Here is a 12,658-nt window from a genome sequence, read left to right on the forward strand (position 1 = left end):
GAAACATTCGTACAAAATTTCAATCTGTAGGAGAGAAAAAGAGCATTTTTTCTTGAAGAAATCATCACCCTTTTTGTTTGCCATCTGTTTTTTCTCTCCCTGACATCTTGGTCAGAAGATGACGCTGATTTGCATTGATTAGATCTTCTAGACGAGGATACCTGCTCTTATTTCTCTTTGGCGCTCTCCTCAGGAAGAGCGTATGTAACGAAATGCAGCTCATGGATAAATGTTTCAATTCAATTCAATTCAATTTTATTTATATAGCGCCAAATCACAACAAATGTCGCCTCAAGGCGCTTTATATTGTACAATAGATCGCACAATAATAAATACAGAGAAAAACCCAACAATCATATGACCCCTATGAGCAAGCACTTTGGCGACAGTGGGAAGGAAAACTCCCTTTAACAGGAAGAAACCTCCGGCAGAACCAGGCTCAGGGAGGGGCGGCCATCTGCTGCGACCGGTTGGGGTGAAAGAAGGAAAACAGGAGAAAGACATGCTGTGGAAGAGAGACAGAGGTTAAATGTTAAATGTTTAAATCAAGCACTTCACAACAGCGCACGAGGAGAACTCTCACCGAAGAGTGGGAATCGGACAGTTTCTCAGGCGGCCAGTCCTTGTCCCTGTCTCGGTCTTGGTCCCGGTCTCTGCTCTTGTCACGTGACCTGTGGCGGTTGCTCTGGTGACTCGAAGACCTGGAGGACTTTTGGATGACCGTATCCACGCCTTCACCGGAAACCTGTGACACAGAGCGCGGAGGTATAATTCACTCATCCAATCAGGCACATTTCACACTCATGACTAGGACAGCAGTGCACAATGTTTAGGGCAACCAAAAACACTCACATAATCTGCTAGACTGTTTTTATTTATGAAGTTACTTTATATCGTTTCAAACTGGCCTAAGCACTCATTTCTAACAGTTTTTTCTACTTCTGGTTCTGCGTGATGTCAGAGAGAGTAGGCAATCTCTGCACCTTTTGTTTTTGAGTAGCAGCCAATCAGTAGAAAGTTACCTAAAAGGAAAGGAGAGCTAAAATTGTGCTTTTTAGACAGCTAATCAACTTAAATAAGGATTATTTTGAACTGTGAGTCATGCAAAGCTACTCTATTAGAGTCTGAGAACAAAACTATGGAGCTGGAAATGAGCATCTTCAGTAAACAGATTTCTGTGTTTCATGTTACCCTTTACATGCGCTCATTCATCACAGACATAAATGTGAAGTTACATCTGATAACCTGCGTTGTTACTTATTGATCTCCAGTGCAGTGAAGAAGTAAAGAAATAAAAAGAAAACGGACAAACAACATGCATCAGAAGCCAAACCCCAATGTGTTTGCTGATCTGAGGAAGAGAAGAGAACACTCCACTCGTTTCTGATAAATAAAAGATGTTTTCTGAGCGTAATTCAAACGCAGTTCAAATGATCTCCTCTTCATGCAGTAAATACCGTTTTCCACCGACTCCGAGTCTGACTGCCTGATTCCTCCTCCTGGCCAGATTGCATTTATTTGTGCTCTGTCATCAGCATGTAACCCCCCCTCCCCGAATCTGAGCAAACTGTCACTTATAAATAGAAATGCAAAGGGAAGAAAGAGCCTCAAACACCTGTTTCATGCTGAACCACCACTGCCACAGAGCTGGCAGCCAGTTTAACACGCCAAAATGTGGTCGCTTTTATATTTAGCAAGTATTATTGCAGCTCCACCATCCCTTTCTGATCTTTGCTCTGTAATAAAGTCATGGGTTTAGGTGCACATAGAGGAATTGATCAAATGTCTCTGCGTGATGCCGGTAAGCAGTAAAGCTTCGTGAAAACAAGCACACAAACTCCTGAAACCGTGTGTGCTCAGCTAAAGCCTGAGCGCTCTCGTCCATCCTCAGCTCATAAGCAGAGACATGCTGTTAGGGCCATGGCTGAAATCAGTGGCGAGTGATCAGAAGCACAAAAATGACCCGTCAGATCCATCCTTTCATACCGATTGCAGTCAAGTGCATGCTTTTCTTCAAAGTGGGAGCTTTTTTTTTCTTGTATAGATGGATCCAGCTTGTTTATTGATTCATTCACTCAACTCACCACCAGGAAAACCAGGCTTAAAAATCACACATTAAAACAGTGATGATCAATGGTGTTAAAGCATGCAATGTTAGATGGGTGACACAGAGGCAGGAGGTGAGTAGGATAGTGTAAAACAGCATGTACCATGGGAGAGGACACTACAGGGAGGACTCTCACAGAGGAACTATGCTTTATGTTATTCTTTGGGCTAAACAGAGGGAAAAGACATTTCTTGATGACAGGAGGCCTTCCATCAGGGACTTCCATCTGTAATTACAGAGGCACATGACTGGTGGTAGAGGTAAACATGATGCACATGACAACAACAACAACAATAAATGGTTTTATATTTCTGTAAAGGTGCCGATGAGGCTCATAGATGGGAAAACACTGCATCCACACGTGGGCGTAAGTCCTCAGATGTACTTCACACAACATACCATCTGAGATTTCTTCTTTTTCTTCTTTATTGCTCTGAAGAAACCCTGCTTCTCCTTTTCTTTGGAAGGCTCAGAGGCATTCAAGACTACAGTATCTGGGCCAGTCCTGAAATAAAAACAAAGAGTAATGAGCGTGATGTCTCGGCTAAAAAGTTTTCAACTCCCAGTAAGAATTTCTGTTAAAGATGCCACGTCATGTGGCCGGTGTGAAATTAAATCTGACGGTATACTGTTCTGACAGCACCACAGACAGCGAAGAGAATAAACGCTGCTGTTCTTTTGGTGTGAAACTATTTTCGGTCGTGGTTTGAAGATATAATTACCAGGGGTCAAACGCCGGCTGTCGTTTGGAGTGATTCGCCAAACTGCCGCCGTCCCCAGACAAGCCCGAGCCCCGACCCTGACCCCGGCTGTCGTGGAAGGAGTTGTCTGGCCGGGGAGATGGGACTGTTCAACAAACACAACAAATGGGTTAATTTACCTCCAATATACAGAGAAATAAACACATTTTGTCCACTTTAGCAGGTCATTAGATGTCATAATTCTAGCTCTGACCCAAACATATATCTAAAGTTTAGGCGGGTAATACAAATAAATTAAGATTAAAACATAACTCAACATTTCCAAAGATAACGCAACAAAAAACAGGGAATATAATAAAAACAGAGCTGCGAGTAACTAGAAATTTATACCATAACCAACAGTGATGCAGACTTTAACAGCTATGACAGGTCGGCCTGGCTGTAACACGCCGTGTAAACACTGGAAATTGATTGGCACACGTAAAAGACTTCTGTGAACTGGAAATGTAACAGACTGCAATTGTATCAAGCTCGTGCATTTAGCTAATGCGATCGATGGTGCTCTGTTTCAATCAGATGTTTTGGTTTTCTCTCTTCTGACCTTTTCCTTTCAGTAAAAGCAAGTGTTCCTCAGGATTTTTTTCCAAGTACAACTTGACACACCAGTGCAAAGAAAGGCTCCTGTGCAGTACCATAAGTTAGACTTTAAAGCAAATTCATAAGCTAAAGCGATTGTGTGTCATACTCAAAGTTTCAAGCACTGGCCGCCCCAAAAAATGCTAAAGAAGCGAATATAAAAATACCCTGATGGAGTTAGTGTGTCCCTCGTATTATAGGAGGGACTAATGCCAAACAATGCACAAATTTCCACATAGCTTGTCTCATTTTCAGCAAACGAGATCTTATTTGATTTTAATGCTAATAAAGTGACACGCACAGGTATAGCATTATATGTATGTAAATGAGGTATGTGTGTAGAGCAGCAACAACTATGGTGAAGTCCTGTTCAGACCATAGACTGTATAAATATGAAGCTTAGAAGTGCTTAATATTGCATCCTTTCTGTTTGTAAAAAGACGTTTGGCTGTACTGTCTATGAGAAAAACAGCCCTTTGGATCTTTACTGCGCTTCAGTACAGAGTTTATGGTTTCATTTCCATTTTTGTCCAGTACAAAATAATTTTGCAAGTCATGGTCCCTTTTAGGAGGATTAAGCAGGGTAACATAACCAGGAGGACGATAACGCTCAGCTTAAGGCTTCGCAAAGGGACGCTTTTCAATTTTCAGTGGAAGACTCTGCAGCGCCCAAAGGCAACCACATTCAGAAACACGCTTGAAGAGTCTGCATCACATTTTTGTCCCCAACAATCACAAAATCATCCCAAAGCTGAAGTGACTCCCTGAGATATCTAAAGGAGAGCGTCCAGTTGACCGTAGCTTTGGCTCACTGTAATTTAAACTTCTTCCTCAAGATTATACTTCAGTTGAAATGTCACTATTGTGATACAATGGAGCCAGTACTCATGTCTGAATAGCCACACATGGCTTGGTCTTAAAATAGCCGCTGCCCCAAAGGACACTACTTTAAAGAGGAAGCTGAACACATTTACATCAGATGTTCTTTCCTTTACTGCATACTGTGCTCTCCAAAACGGTGGCAAGCACATCTTTTAACGAGTTATCTCGCTCAGTCCGCATCACTGTCAAAACTCTTAAGCCTGCTTTAAGCAACTTCCTGACATATTGTAATGAGTTTTGTGTAAAAAGTTCCAGAATGGGCCTAAAAGAATGAAACACGATTCATTTTGACCAATCTCCTGATGAAGATGATCCTCTTGTGGGATCATTTTCAGTGCTGCTATTATTTTTAGGTCTCGGTCTCCTTGTACTTCTGCAGTGTGTGCTGAATCTCCTCCAACATGTCAAAACTGTGATCCTTTAACTTGATTTTAATTTTTGGAAAGTGGAGAAAATCACAGCGAGGCAAATCTGGTGGAAATGGCTGAAAACTGCTTAGCTGTCGCTGGAGACCCAGCTCTCATCGCCAGCAGTTATCTTCCGTGTGAAATTCCAGTCGGTTTGAAACACAAGTTTTTATGCTCTCTTCTCAAGTTTGAGGTGTGTGGTGAAATAGCCGAGTGCACAGTGGAAGCGGGAAGAACAGAACTTCCAGCGAGTGAGCTAAAAATAGCAGCTGTCTGGACATGCCCGCGAAGATGACCTCGAACTGGAGATCAGCCAAATTTAATTTAGGTAAGGCTTTTGATTTTAAATGGGCCCAATGCCCGACCGTTTTAATCAACTGCTATGAAATCTACAGACATTAGAGGATGAAGATCACTGAGTCTGGTGATAAGATGGCTATCTTTAGTTTTGAGTGAAACAGCTGTATTTCTCTCTAACTTATTGTAGACATCTAAAGATTCTGTAATAATATAATAATTCTCTATATAGCAGCACCTGATCAGTGATTAGTAAAAAATAATATTCCCTCCAGTGATGTGTCTGGAGTTAATCTTTCCCCCCTTACTGCAGCAATGAAAGAAAGAAAGCCACAGCCATAAATATCACTCCTGATTAAACCAACCTCTGTAGAAGCTGCCCACCCGCCTTGGCATGGATTCGCTGTAGATGTTGCGGTTCTCTTTGGAAGAACCCCCATCTTCTGTTTGCTGGTCATGATATAAGCCAACCTGAGTCACAACAGAGAAACTCATGACATAAAACCTCAGAGGCTGCCTGCTTTGCATGCCTCTCTGTCTGAAACGATACCTTTATTTACCTGAAGGGACAGAAAAATAAGGTGGGGGCGTATTGATTTATGATTGGTCGTTATAATAAAACATCTGTGCGGGCTATAAATGTAGCCCAGAACTGAAATGCGATGCGATGACGAGCTCGACTGCGCTACCATAAGAAGTCACATTAGAGGGAAGCAAAGCACACAGAGAAAATGAAGAGGCATCTGATGCAGGAGAGACAGAGAAAAAAGAGAAAGAGAGAGCAGTTCATGACAGCAGTATCCACCCACATCCGCGCTCTCGGAAGACTGGATGTGGGTGGGGAATGGTGGGTGCAGGCAGAATGTCGGACCTCGCTTTTTTTCCGCTGTGTGTGAAAAGATGCGGTGTTGTCCCTTGTGGAGTCCCTTATTGGAGGTCTGCTGTGGGTGACCTCAGTGGGTGCCTGTTCGTTCTGTTAATGGAGACATGATGAAGCATGAAGTGAGCTCAGCATTGCAGCACATACAAATACACACACGGTATATATATACTATATGTGTGTATACAGTATATATAAATATACGGGTAGCATGATTCACTGCATGTCCTAAAAAGAAAGCCACACTCTTAGCACCTCAAATGTTCACAGATGAAGCTGCAGCTATGTTAATCCTGCCTTTCCAATTCATTACAAACCTGGGACACAAGATCTGGCTGAGAACCTAAACACACATCATGTTTTCAGACGCCACCAGAATAAGTCCTGGCTGCGTCACTGGACAAACTGAGACTGAGGCAGAGCCGTCCAACAAAACCTGGTGTAGGCATTTGTTATGATTACATCCTGAAGGCTTTCCCTAAAGCTGGAGAGGTTTGATGTGGGCTGAGGACTGACCCTGCTCATGTCTTCTTCTCTGGAAGAGCCCCCAGAGTGGCGAGGCAGCGTGCGGTGCTGCAGCTGTGGGGACAGGAGCTGGAGGCTGCTGGCTCTGGTGGGTATTCCCTGCCCGACCAAAAGTCCCTCGTCTCCCCCGTGCGTCCTCTGATGATCCCTCCGTACGTACATGGAGTGGCGGTGTGGCCTCTGCTGGGAGGAGAAGGGGCTAGTGTATCCCTGACCATAAGACAGAGGGTCATGTGGGGCAGACAGAGAATGGGAATGGCTCCTTTCGCTCTCCCCAGGATCCAGGGAGTCCGGTGATTTAGACTCCTCTGAAGTTTTATGGCGGGTGGAGGAGCGCCTGTAGGAGGAGTCCAGAGTGTTGCTCTCTCTCTCTGAGCGCATACTTCCTCGGCCACCTGTGCCAGGTCCCAGCCTCTCCACTCGGCGGGCCGCTGGGCTGCCCGGAGCTGTGAGGTCGAGGCAGCTGGAAGGAAAATAGCGAGATGTGGGTTCATCTGCATAAAGATGCACATCATTTAAGTTCCCCACTGACTTGGCATCGCTAAGCGTGCCATAGCTCTTGGACAAGTTCAGGTAGGCAAACTTAGAGGAGGACGGCGTGGAGCTGTGGGCCTCCATGTAGTTGTGTCGGCTGTGTTTGTCCCCTGACTGAAGCGTGTTGGTCTTCCCTTCTACAAAAGAGTGGCGGTTCTGCTGTGAGCGGAAGTTGGATTTGAGGTACTTCGCCCCTGGGCCATCTGACACCTTGGACCCCAAGTTCATCTCAAAGTCGCCCTTAGACTTGGTCTCACCGGGGCTGAGCAGATGAGGCAGGTTGCTGCTGGCCAGGTCCATGCTGCAGGCGGTGGAGTGGTTGAAGATCTGCGGCTGGTAGTTCTTAGGATGCAGTGTGGGGCTGAGGTTGATGGCTGCAGACATGTTGCCGTTGAGAAAGCTGTCATTGTTGGGGTGGAGGTCCTCATGTCGGGGTAAGCTGGAGCACTCTCTGCTGCTGGAGCGGTGGCTTCCTGAGCTCTTTCCCCCGTGGCTCCTAAGGCAAAGCAGAGACGAAAACATGTAATAATGAACTCAGTGGCAGCAAAGTTACCACTTACTGCATTTAATAAGGAAAGGTGTTCCACAGGGATCAATTGCAAGACCCCTATTCTTCCCAATACATATGAATGACATGAAACCTGCAGTTTATTATGAGCTTTTTTCTGTATGTCAATGATTCATCCTTGTTGGTGAGTGTGTTTGACACAGTGGATTTTTTAGTAAAGTAGAGTGGACGTTAAGTATACAGCTAAAAGAGTCTCACTTGATGCTGTCACATTATATTGTCACTCAGTGACTATCATGGCCAAACACTGCAATAGAAATTTTAAAAACATCAGCTATTCATTTTTATTTATTGGAAGAGGTTTGGTGTAAGTGCAGGGTGATGGAAGAATATGAGTAGCATAAAGTACATCAAAACCTCCCAAAAGACTAGATGTAAAAATCTTAATTCACTGTTGCCTTGGTAATATGAAAAGCAAAGAAAAATGAAGTGACTAAAAGTTTCCAAAAACAAGGTCTTTATTTCAATATGTAAATAGCTTTAGTTAAAATTTAGGAAACAAAAGTGCACATAACTTTTATTGTTAAGTATGGGGGTGTTTATATTACTATAATGGGTTGTTGTCTGTAGGTTTCTGAGATGCAGAATAATTCCAGACTAAACCAGACAGACAATATATGAATTATCCTGAAATATTCTGCTAAATGTTGCTGGATGGTGGCTGCATTTGTTCATGAAACGACCCATTAATACATCTGCATGGGGATGCACTGGCAAGCTTTCCCCAAATATAGTGCTCACTGCTGACCTGCTGGGGGTAGTGTTGTCTCCGTGGTGAGGTTTTCTCTTAGAGGAGCGTACAGGTGTGGGTGTGGGTGGCCCGGGCCGCTCTACCATCCGCAGGGTCTGGAAGGCGTGGTGGTTCAGGCTCTGCTCTGTGAGAAAGCGCTCGGTGGGGTTCAGGAGCAGCATGTTCTAAACCACAAACCACACAGATGGAGCCCGTGAGCGCTGAAGACACCCCGAACATGCAGACCTCTCAAACAAACCGAAACAGTCATGCTACTATGAATCATCGCCATTATCATAAAAGTCAAGCTGCTGCCGCATTTAATTGTGTCTCACAGTCACCAAACGAGCCAAACAATGATGTGAAATATGATTTGTGACATTTGCTTTTTCTTACCCAAATAATGTGTTTAATAATCTCTCTGAACTCACTTTAATGTATGAACAAACTCAAACTGAAATCTGGATGCAGCTTTGTTTTTGAATAACATGAAGCTACATTTTGGGTCAACATCAGAAGCTCTTTGGTAGCCGTGCAGCTCTGCGTTAACGATTAGCAAACAAATGTTATTAAATTTTATCTGAACTCAACACAAGAAAGCCCGATTAGTTCTGAGAGAGATGCCTGTCCTTGCTTAAGTCAGTCCTGAGATGGCATCATCATCATCGTGTTAGCGGTGAGTCATTATCTGCTGGGAAAAGCGCAAGAGCACAAGCACAGCCTACATTCTTGACATGGAGCTCCTGTTTACAGTGTAGACACAGCAATAACAGCAGTGGAACCAGGATATGAGCTGAGAGATGCCGAAGCAGGGAGGAGGCACCGTGCAGTCACGACGTAAACACTGTGATAATGATGCAACTATCAGATGTCTAGTTTACAAAAATTATTGTGGTTAACTGGACGTTTTCACGATACTCGGATTCAGTAAAGGACTAGATGTTACAATCCCGGACAATGCATTGCTTTTAATGGAGAAAACCAGCAGCACACATTGAATAAAACCATTAAAGTCACTCGGCTCGCCTCACCTTCAGCAGGTCGAGCAGGGCTGCGTCGATGATTCCCAGGTATCTTCGCTCCAAGGTTTGAGGGTGACTCACAGTAGGAAACTGCAACATTAGCAGAGACAGTGGATAATGGTACAGTCAAAAAAAGTTCATGTCATAAATAAAAGAATAATAAGTTTTGAGAAAACCCAGCGATGATTCGGTGGTTCAGAAAAGCTTTCTGCAACGCTCTGTTTTAGAAACAAGAACCCACAATTTCTCTTAATCATTAAGTATGAAAAAGGATCCGGGTTACTGTGAACACATGAAAACACTTAGTTTCACTCCATATATTTCCACTTGTCCACAACTTCCTGCAGTTGCTCTATGCCCCACATGTGTATAACCACCTTGATGATAACCACCATAAGTAAGTGGAAAATAAGACACTTTTACTAAACAACAGCATCAAATGTCCTTACTGATCGATCATCAGTATGAGAGTATCCTCAGGTTAAAGTGTCTTCCTCTTTTAGAGACCTAATGATCATACCAAATGTTAATAATGTTATTTGCAATGGGGGAAGTAATTATTTGAACCCCTGCTGAATTTGTAAGTTGGGTCACTTACAAAAAAGCATGAAGAGCCTCTGATTTTTACGGTGGTTTCATTTTAATGGACAGAATCATGGAATGACTAGAATCAAAGGTATATGACTTATGGTTGTTTCTTAGATTAAAATACATGGGCTTTTAGTAGGCAGCACGGTGGTGCAGTGGTTAGCACTACTGCCTCAGGTTCTGGGTTTGAATCCACTGACCGCCTGAGGCCTTTGTGTGTGAAGGTTGCATGTTCATCCTTGTCTGTGTGGGTTTCAGATTAACTGGTGACTCTAAAGTGGCTTCACTGTAGGTGTGAAGTGGATCAGAGGAAGATGGATGGATGTATGGACGGAATTATAGTGTCAGTGTCACTGAACTGGAGTATCGTTAGTCCAGCAGGGGATCAGAGTGTAGACAGGACCAGTGGTGTAACGTAACAAGCACTTCACTGAAGTACAGTTTTGATGTACTTGTCGTTTTTTTTAGGTATTTTTATGCTATACTTTCTTCTACTCCCCTGTATTTTCAACACCACTATACATATAGTCCCTTGTACTCCAACCTATTTATTTTAAAGCTTTACTTATTTATTATTTTGCATATTTTAAAATATAAAACTGCTAACGTATCATGCTGTTATAATAGATACAGCCACCCAGGAGTATTTCAATTCAATTAATCTCCAGCTGCAACATTATGGTGTGCAGCATTATTTAATCAAAACCCACTAAGATCACTTGCATATTAAATATTTTTAGTTTAGACACCTTCATCGTATTTTTAATTAAACCTTCCTGTTATTACTTGAATGTCTTTATCATCTTTACTTCAGTAAAGAGTCTAAATACATGAAAGTTAAAATATAGTTAAAATATGATTGTTTCTGAAGTAAGTTTTCATGCTGGAAAGCACAAGACTTCTGGAACAATGTCCTTTAGACCAGCGGTCCCCAACCCCCGGGCCTCGGACCGGTACCGGTCCGTGAGTCGTTTGGTACCGGGCCACGAGAGTTGAGGTTCAGGTGTGAAATGTGTGGTTTTCAGGGTTTTTAATCGGTTTTCAGCATTATTTTGTTATCGTTTTTATCGTTAACTCGGTTTTCCTGGGTCTTTTCACGTGTGTTATGAATAAATCTTCTTTTTTTCGGTACCGGCACTAGTTTTATTTTGTTGTATTTATCCTCGACACCTTATTGCCGGTCCGTGAAAATATTGTCGGGCATAAACCGGTCCGTGGCGCAAAAAAGGTTGGGGACCGCTGCTTTAGACAGATGAGAACAAAATCGATATGTTTGGCTAAAATGCACAGCACCATGTTTGCAGAAAACCACACACTGTAACTACCTCATAACAACTATCAGGCATGATGGTGAAGGGGTGATGATTTGGGCCCGTTTAGCACCCCTGACCTTACAGTCAGTGAGTCGCACATGAACTCGTCTGTATACCAAAGTATTCTAGAGAAATGTGAGGACATCTGTCCCACAGCTAAAGCCTGGCCCAAACTGAGTCACACAACAGGAACACGATTCCAAGCAAGATTCATGGAAATGGAATGGTCCAATGAAAGGCCATGTGCTGTGTCTGGACCTTAAGAGAGCTGTGCATAAGCGGATGCATGTAAACCTCAATGAATTGAAACAACGTTGTCAAGAAAGACAAAAATGACACTAATTACTTCACGTTATTGCTGATAAAGGTAGCTGACAAGCTATCAGTACACAGGGCTGCACATGACCCAGTGTTTTATTCACCAATTTACACTCTGCCTCATTCTTGGTCCCCTGAATGCTACCCAAGTAAAAAGATTGTAGCCCTGTCTTGTGAGTCCGTGTTACCTTATATTTTAATATCGGTGCTGTTGTCGAACATCGTTTACTTGTTGTCTCCTGTGACAGGTTTGTTTGTATCTCTGTATAATCGGATTTGGTATTGAAGAAATCTTTTTCTAAGCTTGATTGGAAAATCCTGTAACCATGACAATGCTTTGGTGAAATCTTTTAGAAATGCCCAAATACACAACTACCACTTCACTGCTCTTCACTGAAAGCGCCGTGGCTTGTGATTTCAACCACGTGCAATCCTCCATTGTCAACCTTTCATTTCTAATAGAATTTTTCCTCTGAATATTTTGAATTTGCTGTTTGCAGGAAAAAAAAACGAGTCCAGAAGCCGTTCTTTTTACATCACACATTTCTGAGTGTTACAGAAAAGCACATCGTAGGTGGGAAACGTGATGAAACAACCATCAAACGTCCTCTGTTCACTCAAAAGTGTTGTGTGGTTTCTTGCTGGTCTGATTTATTTTAATAAAAACAGCATGCGTGTTTCCATCAAACACCGTTTCTCCCCTCTCGTGGTGTTAATAGGACGATCTGACTGTGAGCGATAATGTGCAGGGATCAGCGAAGTTTGCAGGATCTCATTTAAACGACAACAAGCACATAAATGTGGAGGTAGAGGTTGGTTTTTTTCCCCTTAAGCGAGTACTAACAATAGCAGGCGCTATTTTTTTTTAAGAAACAGACACGGCCAACGTGTGCCTGTCTTTACCGGAGCAAGGATTTTACTGAGGAACAACAACTTGGGTATTTAAGAGGTGGATAGAAGCTGAAAATTCAAGGTGTAGACCGTAAAGCGTTTCGCTTATTATGCAGCTTAATCAAGAAGTGGTCTTATCACTGGGTATTCACTGCCAGGCATTCACAGAGGGGGAGTTTGCTAACTAATAATTAAATCCTGGGTTGTGGGCAGTGAGGCGAAGGGAAGGACAACCCAGGTCTGCTCCACCACCAGCCTG

At 43.1% G+C, this 12,658-nt stretch overlaps 1 protein-coding gene across 3 annotated transcripts in view; it reads right to left on the reverse strand.

Annotated features, from left to right (window-relative positions):
• Positions 1-12,658, reverse strand: part of LOC116331105 (cyclin-dependent kinase-like 5) — a 49,706-nt gene that overhangs the window by 3,415 nt on the left and 33,633 nt on the right. For 2 of the 3 annotated variants that reach the window (XM_031753671.2, XM_039606850.1), the window contains exons 10-18: positions 9,299-9,379; positions 8,286-8,452; positions 6,427-7,465; positions 5,902-6,003; positions 5,396-5,501; positions 2,830-2,953; positions 2,507-2,612; positions 2,211-2,333; positions 584-745 (exon numbers count right to left, since the gene is read on the reverse strand). In XM_031753671.2, coding sequence (XP_031609531.1) covers positions 584-745; positions 2,211-2,333; positions 2,507-2,612; positions 2,830-2,953; positions 5,396-5,501; positions 5,902-6,003; positions 6,427-7,465; positions 8,286-8,452; positions 9,299-9,379 — 2,010 coding nt within the window. The remainder of the gene's footprint in view (positions 1-583; positions 746-2,210; positions 2,334-2,506; positions 2,613-2,829; positions 2,954-5,395; positions 5,502-5,901; positions 6,004-6,426; positions 7,466-8,285; positions 8,453-9,298; positions 9,380-12,658) is intronic. The other variant, XM_031753672.2, reaches the window with a different exon arrangement.

This window comes from Oreochromis aureus, linkage group 23 (genome assembly GCF_013358895.1).
Source record: "Oreochromis aureus strain Israel breed Guangdong linkage group 23, ZZ_aureus, whole genome shotgun sequence".
Taxonomy (NCBI): domain Eukaryota; kingdom Metazoa; phylum Chordata; class Actinopteri; order Cichliformes; family Cichlidae; genus Oreochromis; species Oreochromis aureus.